Here is an 18010-nt window from a genome sequence, read left to right as displayed (position 1 = left end):
GGTTTTACACGGTTCTTTAAACAGAGCTGCAACAATTTTATCAGTGAATATATTTAGCCTAAATGGATTTTTTAAGGATCTCAGGTAACAGTTATTTCAAATAGTTGCTTGTTTTACCTTGAAAAAAATTACACTATCTACAAATACTTTGTACCAATTTGTTTATATAGCTAGAGGTGTACAGTGAATATGTGTGTATGAGCTATGTGACACATATATGTGTGTATATAGAGATATACAATGTATATCTATGTTTATCTTTACAGAGAGGGAGAATGAGGATAGTGGATTTTTAGTTAGAAATTTCCATCTTATTATTATTGTATTGAGCTTGTCACCACAGAAGATAATCTTTATGAGTTTTGTGATTAAAACAATCTCAAAGCCTTAATTATCTGAAAATTCTTGATGAAAAAAAGTACTATGAACATGTTAATGAATAGTCTTTATTTAATCAAATCTTGTAATTTATGCTTTATCTTCAGGATCTTTCCATTTTAAAAATAATCAGGATAACTTTAACAAATATGTTTCCCTCACTCAATAACAGTGATTGAGTAATAAGTCTCCATTTCACATTCACTGCTATAGCCTGGAAGTGCAGTAATGGATACAGTTGCTACTACGTTTACCATCTGACCATATGGAATAATATACATCTGCCAAGGAGGACAGACATTCCATTACAATAAAAAACAATGTAGGCATAGTCTTAAACATATCGACAGATATCAGTTAGACATCTTCTTTCTTTTAATTTATCCAACCATTACCATGTAGCATATATGTGTCATATATGCATTCACTTTGACACTGAAAACTTGAAGATGTGTGCAACTGAGCTCTGGCCTGGAGCAGTGCACAGTCTGGCAGGGAAGGTGGTCATGGAGGCAAATGATTATCATATGATGTCATAAGTGCAACGAAGTATATACCAGGTGTCACAGCAGTGCTAGAATCAGGAATGAGGTCAGGAGACACAGAGAAGGGGGTGTTTGAATTGAGTATGAGGACTTGGTAGGAAATACAGAGTGGTGGTTAAGAGAATAGACTCTGTAGACACACTATGTGGGTTTAAATCCCAGCTCTACTGCATACCAGCAGCGGAGCCTTAGGCATGTTATTTAGTCTCCTATGCTTTAGGGCAGGGGTGGGCAAACTTTTTGACTCGAGGGCCACAATGGGTTCTTAAACTGGACCGGAGGGCCGGAACAAAAGCATGGATGGAGTGTTTGTGTGAACTAATATAAATTCAAAGTAAACATCATTACATAAAAGGGTACGGTCTTTTTTTTTTTTTTTTTTTTTTTTTTTTTAGTTTTATTCATTTCAAACAGGCCGGATTATGTGAGGATTATGTGAGTGAGTATGTATCATTGGTTTAAATTAGTCCATGGTACATGGTACATGGAAAGCCCTTGGTCAGTGTTAGCAAGTATGCCAAGGACAGCAGAATGAGAGAAAGCAAGGAGACATGAAGGAGTAGGGCACGTTCGGATTGTTAAAACTGGCATCTGAGGTTCTGTGGAAGGTGGCGGGAAATGGCCAGGTGAGTGGACAGATTATGGGGAGAAAGCCTTATAGGCCACACCATAGAGGCTCAAGTTTATGGAGCCACTGGAGTATTTTAAGGAACAAATTCATATTTGTATTATAGAAAGACAACTCCGGAGAGGTAGGGAGAGTAGAGGCCAGAGTCAAGAGGCCACTGATAAGATGAGAAGAGGTATAATAACAGGTTGGCTGAGGGACGGGGAGGGTAGAGTGCAGATTCAAAGTTATTTAGGAGATAAAAATGAGTTTTGGTGGCCGATTAGATTAAGGAGGATGAGGTAGAAGAAGTTGAGGAGGACTCTTACCTGTCTAGTTTGGATGATTTGGTAAAAAGATAGGAGGAAAAGCAGGTTTGGATTTGTCAATATTGATGGACTTCTGGAATGACCAAAATGAGCTGGAAGCCAAGATTTAGGACTTCTCAGATAAAGGCAGTAGTTGAGCCTTACCCAGTGCTCAGTGATTAGAGTATCATCCTGAGGACTGAAGAGTCTTGGGTTCAATTCCAATCAAGGGCATCTTGGTTGCAGGCTTGATCCCTGGTCTCAGTCAGGGCACATCCAGAAGGCAACCAATCAATGTGTGTCTCTCACATCGATGTTTCTTTCTGACCCACTCCCTTCTAATCTCTCTAAAAATATCAATGGAGAGAATATCCTCTAGTGAGGATTAACAACAACAAAAAGGTAGCAGTTGACATTGTGGGAATGTGAGTGAGAGCATGACACAGGTTGTATGCAGGAAGAGATTCAGGGATGGTTCTGGAAAACCCAGCATTTAAGAGCCAATGAGAGTTGAGTCCCCAAAGGAGAGTGCTCACAGGGGAAGGAGGAAATGTGGAAGAAAGTGGATCATGGAAAATGCTGGAGAGGAAACTTGAGGAAATGTTTAAATGCAAGAGAGAGGTCAAATAGAATGTGAACTAAGGACTGTCCGCTGGAGGTGGCAATTAGGCAAAAGCTTAAGAAAACTTATGAGCTAATATCTCAGTGAAATATAACAGTGTGGGGAAAGCGATACAGTGAAGCTTCTTCACTAAGACCCTAGCTGTAGTTGCTATTTCAGGTCCAAGGCCATGGATGTGGCCCAGCTTCAGGCTTGCTGCATGAGGCACATCTGGCCTGTCCTCACAGAGCTGATTTCCCAAAGCCTAGCAAGCAGGGTGGCTATTAGGATGTGCCCACTAAAGATCAGTGGGAAGAATGGATGAATGCCTGTGTTGGCAGAGTCCTGGGAACTCCTGATATGTGGTTGGCTCCAGGAAGCATTAGGAGGCCCCCAGGAGTTGCCCAAGTTCTACTGCCTTAATAAGAACTTCAAAGTCATGAAGTTATACTGTTGATCTGGTAGCTTACACCTGGTCATGTTGGGGGTGGGAGCAGGGCGTGAGAGGTGAGGGTAGTAACACCTCCAAGGAGGTTGATTCTGTTCCGAAACACCTTAACTTTCGGCTGAGTCCTGGTTGTGATTTTCTGACGTTTGCTTTATTATCTATTTCCTTCCTTCGTGTGTGAAAAGGGTCTCATCTCTGCAGCAGGATAGTCAGTTTCTTACGGGCGGGGACCACTCCAGAGTCTTTTGTGCTGCCTGCAGCATACTTGTCCGCTGGACCCCAGCTCAGAATCCTGGCGCCCTCCTCCTCACGAGACTTAGAACCAAGCCTGGACGGTTCACCCACCCTGACGTCCGCCCGTCGTCCGTGAAAAGCATGCTCATTACTTCCCAAAACGTATCCTAGCAAGGGGGAACTGATTGGGAATTTAGAGCAAACAGCTACGCTGATACCGCAACTTCCCCACTAGCCGCATCCAAAGCCTGGGGTGCGGACCGCCCCGTCCTCCTCCTGCAACCCCAGGACCCTGCTCCCGGTCCCGCGTGGCCGCTGACGCCTGGGAAGAGCCCGCGCCACTCCAGGGCAGTGCAGCTCCCGCGCGGCGGGACGGAGGTCTCCTCCGGGACGTGCACGTGGGGGACCCGACGCCGTCCAGCTACTGGACCTGGGGGTGCAGGGGAGAGGAGGACGGGGGGTGAGGCTTTCACTATTTTCCGCCTCTTCTGCACGGATGGGGTGGTTGGGATGCAGCTGGCGCCCAGTCCGATGCTTTCCAGTCGCCCCTCGCTGCACCCCCGGCCGCGGCTCCCGCCTCCCGGAGCCCGTGTAGACCCGGCCGCGCGGTGCGCCGGCGGAAGGAGCGCAGGAAGCGGGTGCCCAGCGCCCCCTCCCCGCCGGAGCCCGCGGGCGGCGGGAGGATGTCAGCGCGCGGAGGGCGTGCGTCGCCCCCTGCCCCGCCGGCGTCCCCGCCCCAGCGACCCCCCCCCCCCACGCCCGCCCGGGAGACCCCGCGCCCCGGGGAACCCCCGCGCGGGGCTCCCGCCCCCCGCCCGTCCCTCCGCCTCCCAGGCCCCGGGCTGCCTCCTCGGGCCGCGCCGGGCCGGCCGCACTGCGCATGAGCGGGAGCCCGGCGAGCCCGTGAGAGGAGCCGCCGCCGCCGCCGCCGTCCATTCGCTGCGGAGCCGGAGGAGGAGGGGAGAGGCCTGGAGGACACCAACATGGTGAGGCACCGGCCGCCCGCCCGCCGCCGCCGCCGCGCACCCGCCCGCCCCTCCGCCCCGCGGCGACCCCGCCGCCCCGAGCCCGGCCCGCGGCCTGCGCTGCGCTCCCCGGCCGCCCGGCTCCTGCCTTCCCTGCTTCCTGCGCCCCTTCCCGCCGGCGCCGCCGCTACGCGAGAGCCGAGGAGGCGGAGCGGAGCCGGGCCTAGTCGGGAGCCCGGGAGTTTGGGGCGCGGAGCGGCCCGCGGTGCTCTCGCCCGGCCGGGCGCGGGGGGAGGCGTTGGGCGGGGGGGAGGGGACGGCAACGGCCCCGCTCCTGCCGGGCCGCCGGCTCCATTGTGTCTGGCCCGGACCGGGTCGCGGTTCCGGGTGCGGAGGCTCCCCCGCCCCGCAGGGGGAAGGACTTTGCCGGGCTCCCCTCCGCCGGCGCCGGCACCGCGGGTCTCGGGCGGCTGCTTGCGGCGGGGGTCCGCCTCTGGCTCCATCCCCTCCGCGCGTCCTGGCCGCTGGAGGAGAGGATATTCCCTCCCCGGGGAGCCCGGAGCCCGCCGGGCTGGGGGCCGGGGTGCGGGGGGGGGGCGGGGGGGGAGTACGGAAGTGCAACCTGTTCTCATTTCACGAAATGCGGAGAAGCACACTTGCTAGCCTTTGAGCCCATATTGTATGTGCTTGGGGTGGGAGGAGTGAGTGATTGCTTTATTACGCCAGTTAAAGAGAACACTTGTGATTTTTTAAAAGACAGTTTGTCAAGTGATTCCCCTCTCTCTCTCTTTTTGTTGGGGGGGGGGGGAACACACACACACACACACACACACACACACCATGTTTAACGTGGTGGTCAACTTATGTTTACATTCTGGTGATGATGCACCTGACTCTGTGGGACTCCCTTTGTTTTTCAGAAGCGATGCTTGCTTGGCCTGAAAGTCTGAGCATGAGTTGAATTCCAGGCAGGTTGCTGTATGAATAGACAGTAAAAATGATATTGTTGTCCGCGGGCTCAGGGGCAGCATAAAGGCCTCTTTGAGGAGGGTGCGTGCGTGTGTCTATGTGTGCGCGCGCGCGCGCTCAGGGAATGCCCACTGCCTTTTGTTTTTAGTTGGTCTTATTTCTGCTGAATGACACTTATCGAGCCCCAGCTTCCAACTTGGCAAAAGTTTGGTGTCATATATAAGATATGTCGCTTAGCTTGCCGTATGTTCAAGGTTTATATCCTAGGGGAGGTTCCATGCTTGCAAGAAAACTTTGTCATAAAGTGCAGGTCGGTGTTGGGATTGATACTACAGTGTTCAAAGGTCCCCCGCCCTATGTCTAGGGCGTCAGACAGTTTCTAGTTTCTTGGTTTTATGACTGTCATAGACATTACTCCTCAGGTTCCCAGACTCTTGGCCTGTAGATGAGCAGTAACCCCTGTGAACCCCGAGAGCGCATGGAAATGTGTTCTGTTCTTGGTGATCTCCGGGTCGGGTCGGCAGCATCCTGTGGGGAGCCGCGGTCTCGGTGATGCGCATCACCTGTTTCTCGTGTGCTTCATCTGAGAGTTCAGCTTGGATTGGAGCGTGTAAGCTTCTATCCTTTTGTTAATATTAAATAGTTAGTTTTGGAATTTAGCCATAACTCATCTAATTGTACCAGTAGTGACAAGATATTACTAATTTAAGGCCCTTCTGTGGCCGAACTCAGATCATGTCACTAGAATTGTCTTGAAGTGCTCTAGTTAGTTTAGAAACTCAATCACCGTGGGCCCTACTAGAAGTTAGGCCATAAGAATTTTCTGCTTAAAAATTGTCTTATAAACTTCTTGTAACTGCTTCTCGATGTAATTTTTGGACTCATGTTTTTTGTTGTGTGTGTGTGTGTGTGTGTGTGTGTGTGTGTTGTTTTGTTTTGCTGTGTGTGTAATGCAACCCACTGCTAGGACACGTTGTCAATTTGGGGACAAGTTTAAATGATGGGATAATCGAAATATTTTGTATAAGAAAAAAATTGTTCAGATAACTTTAAAAATAATTCAGAAAGTAGACAATATTCTGTTACTCCTGAAAATCTTTTAAAAAGTCAGAATATTTGGGTTTTCTTATTTGTAAGATGACATAATTGGATTTGATGATTTCTAAAGTTCCATTCAACTATAAAAATTTTGGTTATAATGATTTATATGTTTTATTGATTTTAGAGAGGAAGGGAAGAGAGAGAAAAAAAGAGAAACATCAATGATGAGAGAGAATCATTGATTGGCTGCCTCCTGCATACCCCACACGGGGTTTCGGCCTGCAATCCAGCCCATGATCTGGGTATGTGCCCTGACTAGGAATCAAACTGTGACCTCCGGGTTCATAGGTCGAAGCTCAATCACTAAGCCACCCTCATGATTTTTATTAGAGGTGTGAGAAGTGTGTAGACTGTGTAACCTACTAGATTTTTGATTCACAGTATCATAGAATTTTTAGACCTAAAATGACTTCAGAGATCATCTATTTACTCCCCCTTCACAAAAGAAGAAATTGAGGATCAAGGAGGTTTTGAGGTTCAAGGTTGCAAAACTGTTTGTTGTAGAATTGAAACTATTTTCTCCTGGCTTACTATTTCCCCCAATGTTTGTGATACAGTCTTCTGACTCACATGAAATCGCTAGAAATGGTTGAAAATTGGATTTGAAAATAAAATATATTACTCAAACATGAAAACCCAAGTATTATTAATGAATATTTTAAATAACAAAATTTAAATGAATAATTAATGATGTTAATTACTGTTTTTTAATTTCTTTAAATGCGTGGACTTCGAAATTTAAGATTGTGTTTTGAACAAATACCAGTGTTTATACGTCCAAATGACTATAGGCCTGTTCAAGATTGTCTCTTTAAGAACTTGTTTTACATTTGTTTGACTATATATATAAAAGCAAATTAAAGAAGGGCCTTAATTTTGATGATTATTTATTAAATACCTATTATGTGCCAGGCACTGTTCCAGGCACTGGGGATATGTATATGTATATGTATATGTATAGTTTGTTTCACTGAAAGTTGAAAATCCCTGCTCTGGTGAGAGCTACATTTTAGTCAGCAGAGACAGATAATAAACATCGTATATCTTTTTCTTCCTTACTATGTTAGAAGGTGTTAAGTGCTATGGGAGAAAAGCCCCTTTAGGGAGGGGAATTGAGAGTGGAGGGGGAGTAGTGGAAGTGGGGTTGCAAAATGGTGTCTTCACTACTGGTGAGGTGAATTTTGAGCAGACTAGGAGATGGAATGAGTCCCATAGAAACACGGTGGGGAGAGATTTGAGGAACATTGAGATCATGTTGCTGGAGCAGTTTGTATGGGGCTCCCTCTCCCCCATACAGTGTCATATTGGCATTGGAGCAGATGAGGTCTGAGTGAGGAGTGGAGATGGGCATGGGGCTGGGCATTGAAAGGCTATTGGGTTTTTATTCCAAGAGAATTGGGAACCCACTGAAGGATTCTGAGTGGTATGATGGACCTTGTTTCTGCTGTCCCATAGTGTGCTACTGCAATATTATAATAATTATTTTTAAAGCAGTTTTTGAAGACAAAACCCATATTATAGTTTTCTTTACCATGAAGCTTCTGTGAGTTTTGAGTTCTCTTTAAAATGACTGTCCAATATTTAATAAAATCTAGTTGACTGTTGAGTTTACCTAGTTAAAACAGCACAGAAATATCTTTCATAGCTTGCTTTTGAATATGTTATAGTAGCTTGTGTATAGTTTAATGGCTACATGCTGAAAGCTGGGCCATTGGGGAGAAAGGAGGATATTAACATTTATTGAGAACATACTGTTTGCTGGTTAATTTACCACCATTATTTTATTTAATCTCCATTCCAATTTGTGAGGTAGTTACTGCTACTTCTTCTTAACATACATAGAAATGAATATTTATCAGTTCTAAGTGCTATGACCAGGGTAAAGAGCCAGTATGTGGCAGAGCAGGAATGAGAAGCTTGGTCTCTCATTACACACTGTACCCCCTCCTCTTAAAAAAACAACAACAAAAACTCAGCAAGCATCCTTTTCGTATAGATGTGGAATTTTTTTATTAGTTTCACTCTGGTTTCTTCTTATACTGAATAGTTGTTTCCATACATAATCAAGTTATCTCATTTAAACATTTAAGTAATTGAAAAATTAAAACTCTTTTGGTACATACAGTAAAAAAGTTGAATGTAAAATAAACTCATTGCAGTAGTGGTCTTCTTTTTAAGTTTTAAAACAGCTGAGCTCATTTAAGTCAAGTGGCCTCAGAGATTAGGTCCAGCATAGTAAAAATCTGTGAGAAATCCCCCTTTTAAGTTTCAGTATGTATTGTTCACCCTGTGATAGTGTTAGCCATGACATTTGAAGAAGAGAAATAGTTCCAAATAGGATTCAGTTGCTTTGTGGACACAAACAAGCTCTTGAATAACCTGCTGACTATCTAGTTTGCCTAGTCACTTTAGGTGTATACCCCCCACCTAAGAAAAAGCAAAAACAGAAGGGAAAAATGTCCCTAAATCATCTTTTATCACTATGTGGAACCCATTTATATAATTAGTGCCTAATCGGTGATTAGGCTGCTTGTTTTCATTGTAAAAATGGAAGAGATTTACTTTTAAAGAGTTTTTTCAAAAGAACTTAACTTTAGCCGTAACTGGTTTGACTCAGTGGATAGAGCGTTGGCCTGTGGACTGAAGGGTCCCGGGTTCGATTCCGGTCAAGGGCATGTACCTGGGTTGCGGGCACATCCCCAGTAGGGAGTGTGCAGGAGGCAGCTGATTGATGTTTCTCTCTCATCGATGTTTCTAACTCTCTATCCCTCTTCCTTCCTCTCTGTAAAAAAATCAATAAAATATATATTTTTAAAAAAAGAACTTAACTTTAGAAAAGCACTCTTGTAATATACTTTTCAACCCTCAACACTCAACATAGTGTTCAGCAACAGAGATAAGTTGACATGGCCCATTCCTTTGTTATAGTTTTCATTTCAATAAACATTTAGAGGCTTATTTATTATTCATAGGATTCTTATATTTCTGGATTTACTAAATATTAGAATTAGGAGATTTCATTTTTTCAGGGATCATTTATTCTCTTATGAAACATATTGCGTGACTTGTTTTAGTCATCATAAGTTCTTTATGGAACTTAAAACTCTCATTTAATTCTTGTTAGTAACATTATTGTACTTTGATTTTTTTTTTTTTAAATCCTCACCCGAGGATATTTTTCTATTGATTTCTTAATGAGAGAGATAGAGAGAGAGAGAGAGAGAGAGAGAGAGAGAGAGAGAGAGAGAGAGAGAGAGAGAAACATCACTGTGAGAGAAACGCATTGATTGGTTGCTTCCTGCACGCCTCGGCCAGGGCCCCGGGCCAGAGAGGAGCCTGCAACCGAAGAAGTACGAAGCACGTGCCCTTGACTGGAATCGAACCTGGGACCCTTTGGTCTTCAGGCCAACGCTCTCTCTGAGCCAAACCGGCTAGGACTGATTTTTTTTTTTTAAAGAAAAGATGTCTGCCCTGGCTGGTTTGGCTTAGTAGATGGACCATCGGCCTGTGGACTGAAGGGTCCTGGGTTCGATTTTGGTCAGGGGCACATGCCTGGATTATGGGCTCGATCCCAGGTGTGGGGTATCAGGAGGCAGCCGATCAGTGATTCTCCTCATTGATGTTTCTGTCTCTCTCCCTCTCCCTTCTCTCTGAAATCAATAAAAATATATATATTTTTTAAAATAAAGAAAGGATGTGTATGGAGAGGAGGAGCAAATTTAAATTAGCTACCTTGATTGCTTGTTAGAAGTTGAAGCAGTAAGTTTGGAAGAATCAGTTGAAATGTGATAACTAACACAAGTATTTTAAGGAGGTAATTTCTATCCTATTATTGTAGATAATCTGGAATTAGCAAAATACCTTTTTAATAGTCAAAACAATTTTCTCTGAACCAGAATCAAAACATTCTATTTACATGGTAGTCATCTTTTAAATAATAATTCTGTGAATGGGGAAGAGGAAATCCTTTAAATTTCCATTAACAGAATAATTTTTTTTAAGCCTGTGAGAAAAGTTCTTTTAAAAAAATACGAATTCTAAGTTTGGATCTTACAAGTATACTTTCTGAACTTTTTCCCAGGTGAATTGCCATAATATAAAACATCATTGGGTATACTAATTGTATAGTATATAATAATTATACATTATTCCATATTTGACTTGGTGTAATAGTAGTATAGCACCTCTTAAAAAAGAGTTCATTTTGTCATTCAGAGTGCAGGAAGTTTACAGATGAATGGTAAGAATCACAGGCCAAACCATAAGTAATGTTTCTAAACTGCAGATTATCATTTAAAAGAATATTGAGGGGTTTTGTTTTTCTTAATATTTGAAATTGTACACATTTGCTTATATTTTCTGGCCATAGCCTGTACATGTATTTGTGTTTTCCTCTGGGTTTCAAGTCTGCTCATTGGAAAAGGAAACCCTGACTCTTATTGCCTCCTCTGCACATTTAAAGCTATAGAGCATGGTCATGTTTTAAAATACAGACTGACCGGACTACAAACACATTTTTCTTCCTGTTGAATTACTTATCTTAAAATAACCTATCCCTCTCTTTTCCCACCCTTTCCTTCCCAGGAAACTCTAAAAGGGAAGTTCCATAAATTAGCCTTTTTAGTTAGGTTATAAGCTTAATGGGTACATTTTAGCAGAATGCAGATTGTTTACATTTGTAAGGGGAAAGGTCAATTGATTATTGAACTTTTCTGTAAAACAATGTGAAGAAATATTGCTCACAATTCACCTCTTCCCCCAGTGCACACATAGTCAGTGTTTGCACTTTTGCCCTTTTCCTCTTTTACTTGATGATAGAATAAATGGAAAGATCATGCCTTGAAGTTAGGCACCAGGCTCTGTTGCTTTTTAGACAGGTCTGTGTCCTTAGATAAATTGAGCTCCGAGGCCTGGTTTCCTCGTTTGTAAAATGGAATCAAAGATAACCACCTTGCATAGTTGGCACACAGTAGGAGTTCAAATAAATATTAGCTGCTAATTTTCTGATTATAGTTATCATCTTTCTTACTTTACTGTTTACATAGAATTAACTTTTTTTCTCTGGAGTATTTATTATTCTTTGGTCATGCACTTGTAAAGAGGACTTACTATGTGCTAGTTACATTTCTTAGAGTTGAACCTGAATTAATGTAACCTTCACACCCTGTTTACAGATGAAGAAATTGAAGCACACAGAGATCAGAGATTAATTTTCCCCAAATCACACAGCAATTAAGAGGCACAGGTAGGATTGAAATGCTGCCTGTCTGGCTTGAGAGTCTGCACTCTTCACTAACCATATACCTCCTCTGTACAGGTGAAAGGGAATAGGATTTCTAGCTATTCCTCAGATTCTTAGCCTGGCTTTCTTGCAGAACTGTGCTTGTTAGTTGAATTGATTATTTTCCTGCACTTTTGATTTCAGACCTTTAATCTATGGGAAGTTTTTTTTTATAGATGAGTGGTTTGGGATATTGTAAAACTTGGCTTTAACTATTGAATACTATGTATCATATATGAAAACTATCATTTTCTGGACTTAAACTAGTTCTTAAGTTTCAGATGAAGTTAAACTGTTAATCATATGGAAAACACAGAATCAACATACAGAACTTTTAGTGAGAATTATGAGTGGTCATTACAGTGTTTTGATTTTTAAAATGTTGCCTTTTGTGAGCTATATTCATCAACCCCTGAGATAACTAGAATTAAGTCAAGGGTGAGAAGATGAAGATTTAGAATAATAGAAATAATAAAATGTGTCTTAATTTTTAGCTTTTAAAAATATCACTTACCCGTTAAAATTATTTCATTTCAAATTGTCAGGACTTAGTTAACTAGAAAATCATTTACCATGTTTATTATTTTTCTTGAGAGAAATACTTATGTGAGAAATTTAACTTTATGATCATTATTATTTTCTTACCATAGAGCGTTTCTTGAGTCCATATTTTATCACAGTGGACTTTGTAGATTCAGTGGTAAAATATACTTGACTACTTACATGATTCTTGGCTACATTCAGAGTATTTGTGTGATTTTTTTCCTAGATAATCTATTATTTTAAATGTGATTTTTACATTTCTTGAGTGAAAAAAGTTACAAGCATGTGATAGATTTAAGTATTAGATAATATGTATTAACAACCATTTTTTATTTTTATTTTGACAAGATGAACAAATAAGTGCTTTTTATTGTCCAGATTATAGTAGAACTTCTAATGTTGGTAATCTTCAATACAGTTGTAAGTAGCCTTCTATTACAAGAGACAGCATTCCTTTCCTTCCTCATTTCCTTTCTTTCTCTTCCTCTTCATCCTCCATTCTCCTTTTATTTTTCTAAAATAAAAAATAATCAGAATATATCCTGTATTTTATACATTTTACATACCACTATTGAATTTCCTTGAAAACTTAATATCTAGATAGTTTTTACATTTGAGTACTGAATATTGTATTGCCTAATTTTATTTAGTGACCACTCTAGTTTTTTTTAAGTAGATCTTAAAGTAAGTGGCATATACGACAGTTGAGTGCTGAGTCATTGTAGTTGTCATATGTTTTTGGTCTTAGGAAGATTCCCCACTGGGTTTATAGTAGAAATAGAAAACATCCATCTGTTTCTTTTCCACTTCAGTTTTCTGTCCATCCTCTCATCTCCTATAAAATAATTATTTGCTGGCTAGATACCCTTTTTCTCTTCCTTAAGTTGATAAAAATTACAGCCTTTGGTACCATACTCTCAAAACACCTTGTCTGTTGCCCCCATATGGCCGGGGAAAAGGAGGTGCGAGTGTTACAGCTCATATATAGGCTTGGGAGAAGGGCAGGTCAATGTAGTCCACTCCAGCTTTACTCTAGGACGGCGTTTGAGATCACAGAATTGAGTACATCCTCTTCAGTAGGACAACAGGTGTTAAGATTTATTCTAGGTACAGAGAGTAAATAGAGAAATGATAAGTGTATGTGATAAATCCAAGAAGGAGGCAGAGGATACTGATCAGACTTTGCAGGAATGGGATTGCTTATTACTACTTGGCCTCGCAGGAACCCATATTATCAGTTCTCTACCAGGTATCACTCATTAGCTTTTATGGTGCTAGAAATGGGTAGCTGCAGCCTTTTTTCTGAAAATATATTTATATTGCCCATATACTGGAAATTTAAACCAGTTAAATAGTTTATGTGTATATATAGATATTATTTAATACATACACTTTTTTTTCAAATAAAATATGACCTGGAATTAAATAATTGGAAATAAATGTATAATGTTGTTATTAGTTCGTGTGGGTAAGATGATTTTTTTATCTTTGTTCCCCCAACTTTCTAATACCTTGCTCTCTGACAGGAAGTCATTAGGAGAGTGAACAGCTCTTTTTGGTTTGCAGAATTGACTTAAGCTGTGTTTTTCCTTCTCTTCAACAAAAGTGGTTCAAGTTCCAGGGAACAGTGCATTGGATTTAATACTTCATGATGAAACCCCAGATAGTCCTGATTGTTTTGCTGCCTCCAACAACAATTAGGAGAATAGGGGGAAAGTTATACAAAAGAAGTTGTATCAGGTTTAATTAAAAAATAATTTCCAGCCGAAACCGGTTTGGCTCAGTGGATAGAGCGTCGGCCTGCGGACTGAAAGGTCCCAGGTTCGATTCCGGTCAAGGGCATGTACCTGGGTTGCGGGCATATCCCCAGTAGGAGATGTGCAGGAGGCAGCTGATCGATGTTTCTCTCTCATCGATGTTTCTAACTCTCTATCTCTCTCCCTTCCTCTCTGTAAAAAATCAATAAAATATATTTAAAAAAAAAAAAAAAATAATTTCCAGGATGTGGCCAGTAGTTACTCTTCTCAGTTATTCTCCGACACCTTATACATTATACAGTGGTCACTGATGGCCATAGGGACCCTCAGTACTTCCCTGTTCTTCAAAAAAGGATTGAAACATGTTAGGATACTGTATCTTCCCAGGGAGAAAGGTATAGAAATTAAAAAAAAAATAGTTTTTACTAACAAAAATTGAAATCAAAGTGGCTTCCTTTTAATTAAACAGTATATTAAATACGACAGGAATCTTCCTTGGGATTTGATTTCATTGTGGGTTTGTTGCAATTGAATTATGTCTTGAAGAATCACTTTTCAAAATGGAAGAATCTTAGACATTTAAGAGATGTATTGTATAATGGGATATGAGTTACTAGTGTCCAGAGGTGGTAGTTATTAGTGAAGTAACAGAAGGTTAGTAGAGTTATAGTTCCTCAAATTTAATGAACAGAGGTTGAGATTTTAATCTGTAATATTAAGCAATAGCATATTTACAGAGAGGAGTATGGCTGGCAGGTCAGACTCCAGGGCATAAACGTTTTTCATGTTTGATTTTTGTATAGTGTTATTTTTACTTTGGGATAGGTGGAAATATATTTTTGGTAGTCTTTTTCCTGAAAATTTCAAAAGGCTTATAAATCTGTACAACAAGTAATGTGGTTTATATAAGATTACTATGATTTGGATTTATAAGGCCTTTCTGTTCTTGTCCCATTTCCACTAATAATAACCTGGATAAGTTTTGAACTAATTCTTTAAACTTCTGGGTCTGTTTTCTCATCTGTACAATGAGGGGGTTGAAGTTTGTGATCTGTCAGATAAAAGATTCTGGGGTTCTCAGATGGTTGCTTATACCACAGGACTCTGTATCTATTAATGTATGCCATCCATACATCCCTTTCCCTTCTTCATTTGCTGTAGAAGCTCAGGAAAAACCCAAGTTTAAAATTTTTTTTCGATTTTTTTTTTTTTTTTTAAGAGAGCGAGGAAGGGGAGGCAGAGAGAGAAAGAAACAAACAAACATTGATCCATTGCCTCCCATACACACCAGACTGGTGATCCAGCCTACAACCCAGGCTATCTGCCCTGACCAGGAATTGAACCCTACACCTTTTGGTGTATGGGATGACGCTCCAGCCACCCTAACCACACTGACCAGGGCTAACCCAAGTATTTTGCTGAGAGATGGTGTTAGGAGACAAGAATAATAGTGGAGAGGCTGACATTCCATAGGAGACTAGCTTGGGTGGGAGAGGAGGGAGAACATGGTCCTTAATAGTGGGAGAGAGTGCAGGGCCTAATTGCCTTGTTTCATTTTGCTTAGGGTTCAGGCCAGATGAGAAATGAATCAGTGTCAACATAAGGCAAGTGAGAAAAGGTTATTATTACAGTAGAGAGGCATTTTGGAGAGAGGCTATGCTAGGCTCAGGCTAGGGGGGAAAGGTGGTTCTTTCAGGGGGAGAAAGGGAGAATCCTGTTTACCTTTGTTGGAAGGATGCATGTTAGTTCATATTTCAGGGCTTCTGATTTGAATGAAAATATGAAATTTTATTGGTAATTATCTTGGTTTCTGAACACCACCAGGAGAAATAGAAGCTACTCATAGTCTGTTACTTTCTCACATTTGCTATAAAATAGCAAGAAAACAAGGGGTAGGGTTGGGAGGAGAATTGCATCCTATGTTTTTTATAGTGGGTTTTAGGACTGCAGCAGACACCTGTTAATCGCATTGTTCCCAGGGTCATTTGCCTGTTCTGGCTGGCTAGGTAATGTCACCTTCCCCACCAGTCTGTATATGTATATCCCTTTAGAACAGTGGTTCTCAACCTTCCTAATGCCACGACCCTTTAATACAGTTCCTCATGTTGTGGTGACCCCCAATTTCATTGTTACAAATTGAACATAATTAAAGCATAGTGATGAATCACAAAAACAATATGTAATTATATATGTGTTTTCCGATGGTCTTAGGCGACCCCTGTGAAAGGGTCGTTCGACCCCCAAAGGGGTCGCAACCCACAGGTTGAGAACCGCTGTTTTAGAACTTTGTGCTTGGTCAAGATTTTGAGAGTAGCTATACTTCCCTTCTACAGCCTTTATAGTGCTCTCAGGATCCACTTTTAGAAGAAATGCAGGATGGTTGAACTTCCTTTGCCTCTGTCCTAGTTTCTTTTCCAAAATGATACTACATTTTGTGTTTTAGATTTCTTAAAAATTTGTCTTTCTGATTAATAGTAGATCAAAAATAAATCTTGAACTAAAATGTTTTAATAATTTATGAGGAAAAAGTATTGATGAGTGATTAGTCAGGCATATAGGAACACCACTTTAGTGTTCTGTGATTTTTACATAGTGTTTCAGTTTATTTTCTGGTTTCAATAGAACAAGTTGAAATCATCGCAGAAGGATAAAGTTCGTCAGTTTATGATCTTCACACAATCTAGTGAAAAAACAGCAGTAAGTTGCCTGTCTCAAAATGACTGGAAGTTAGATGTTGCAACAGACAATTTTTTCCAAAATCCTGAACTTTATATACGAGAGAGTGTAAAAGGATCATTGGACAGGAAGAAGTTAGAACAACTATACAATAGATACAAAGGTGAGTGTTTACTTGTAACTTTAAATATTTTGAACCAGGTGTTCCAAAGTTATAGGCTGCTTGTGAGAAATAATACATAGAACATATTTATAGGTATTTATATATATGTATAATACATAGAACATATGATATAGGTGGATATCGTAACAGAACTCTGTAGATCTTAGAATTACTTCAAAGAGATCTAAGATAAATTATTTTTCTCTTTCCACCAAAATTTTTTCTTAGCCTCTTTATTTCCTCCCCCATGATAGAGAGGAAATAGAGAAGAGGGGCTGGGGGGTATACTTCCCTTCTACAGCCTTTGAGAAGGGGGGCTGGGGGCCTTCCTCCCCCCCGTCCATTTCATAAAACTCAGCTGAACTGATTTTAAGAAAACCTGCATGATAATTTTAATAACCTTTAAAGAACTTATAAGTAATATACTCTTTAAAATATTTAAACAATACAAAATAGATCATTGAAGAAAAAGTTAATAGTTTCTCCATTTTTTTCCTTATTTATTCTCTTGAGGGAACCAGCATTTAATTCTGGTGTGGATCCTTCCATGTCTTTTTTGTTTATGCAGAAATATGTATACACAGTTTAAAATTTTTTTCAAAAATGGGATATTTTATGCATAATTCATTCTCCCAAATCAGAAAAGTCACCTTTTTTTTTTATTGTTAGAGATGTTAGCAAAGCACACTTGGCAGCAGTGTATGAGTGCCTCTTTCTCCTTGTATTTGTCATTATTTAAAGGTTTTTCTGTCTGATAAGTAAATATTGATGGTTGGTATTTTTCTTTAACTTGAACAGCAGATATTTATATTGTTGAGATTAGGATTTAATTGCTGAGTTTATAGTTTTTCTGATACTCTCAAGACGTAATTGCTGTGGTAGAGTGAACTTAGTTTTAAGGAAAAAAAGATTTTTTGTATAGAATACTGTTAATTTAGAATGCTTACTTAAAATATGGATAGGTTCAGTAGAAATCCTTTATCTCTATATAGACTGTCTGATTTTCTGAATGTGTATGAGTATGGGACATTTTTCATATGAATAAATGAGACTTAAAAATCACGTGTCGATCTTATATAAAAGTGGGTGGGGCAAAAGTAGACATGCAGTTGTTTGTATGGAAAAAAACAATAATTAATAACACAAGCATCAACTCTGTGTTTTGTGTACTCACAACTATAAACCTACTTTTGCCCCACCCTGTGTATTCTCCTGTTCATCCTTCTATTAGAGTTTATGTTAGTATGTAGCATGAAGTGTGAATCCATCTTTTCACACTTTTATTAAATTTATTGGGGTGACATTGGTTACTAGGGTCGTATAGGTTTCAAGTATACATTTCTATGATACATGATCTGTATGTTGCATTGTGTGCTCACCACCCAAAGTCAAAACCATCTTCTGTCACCATATATTAGGCTCCCTCCACCCCCC

General features: G+C 40.7%; 1 protein-coding gene across 4 annotated transcripts in view; it reads left to right on the top strand.

The window, feature by feature from the left end:
• The first annotated feature begins 3949 nt into the window (after nucleotides 1-3949).
• Nucleotides 3950-18010, top strand: part of DCUN1D1 (defective in cullin neddylation 1 domain containing 1) — a 34573-nt gene continuing 20512 nt past the window's right edge. For 3 of the 4 annotated variants that reach the window (XM_059687132.1, XM_059687131.1, XM_059687134.1), the window contains exons 1-2: nucleotides 3950-4107; nucleotides 16360-16576. In XM_059687132.1, the coding sequence (XP_059543115.1) occupies nucleotides 4105-4107; nucleotides 16360-16576 (220 nt within the window). In that variant the 5' untranslated portion in view covers nucleotides 3950-4104. Of the gene's footprint in view, nucleotides 4108-11330; nucleotides 11402-16359; nucleotides 16577-18010 lie in introns of all 4 variants that reach the window. The other variant, XM_059687133.1, reaches the window with a different exon arrangement.

This window comes from Myotis daubentonii, chromosome 3, assembly GCF_963259705.1.
Source record: "Myotis daubentonii chromosome 3, mMyoDau2.1, whole genome shotgun sequence".
Taxonomy (NCBI): domain Eukaryota; kingdom Metazoa; phylum Chordata; class Mammalia; order Chiroptera; family Vespertilionidae; genus Myotis; species Myotis daubentonii.
This window is presented reverse-complemented; position numbering and strand designations above follow the sequence as displayed.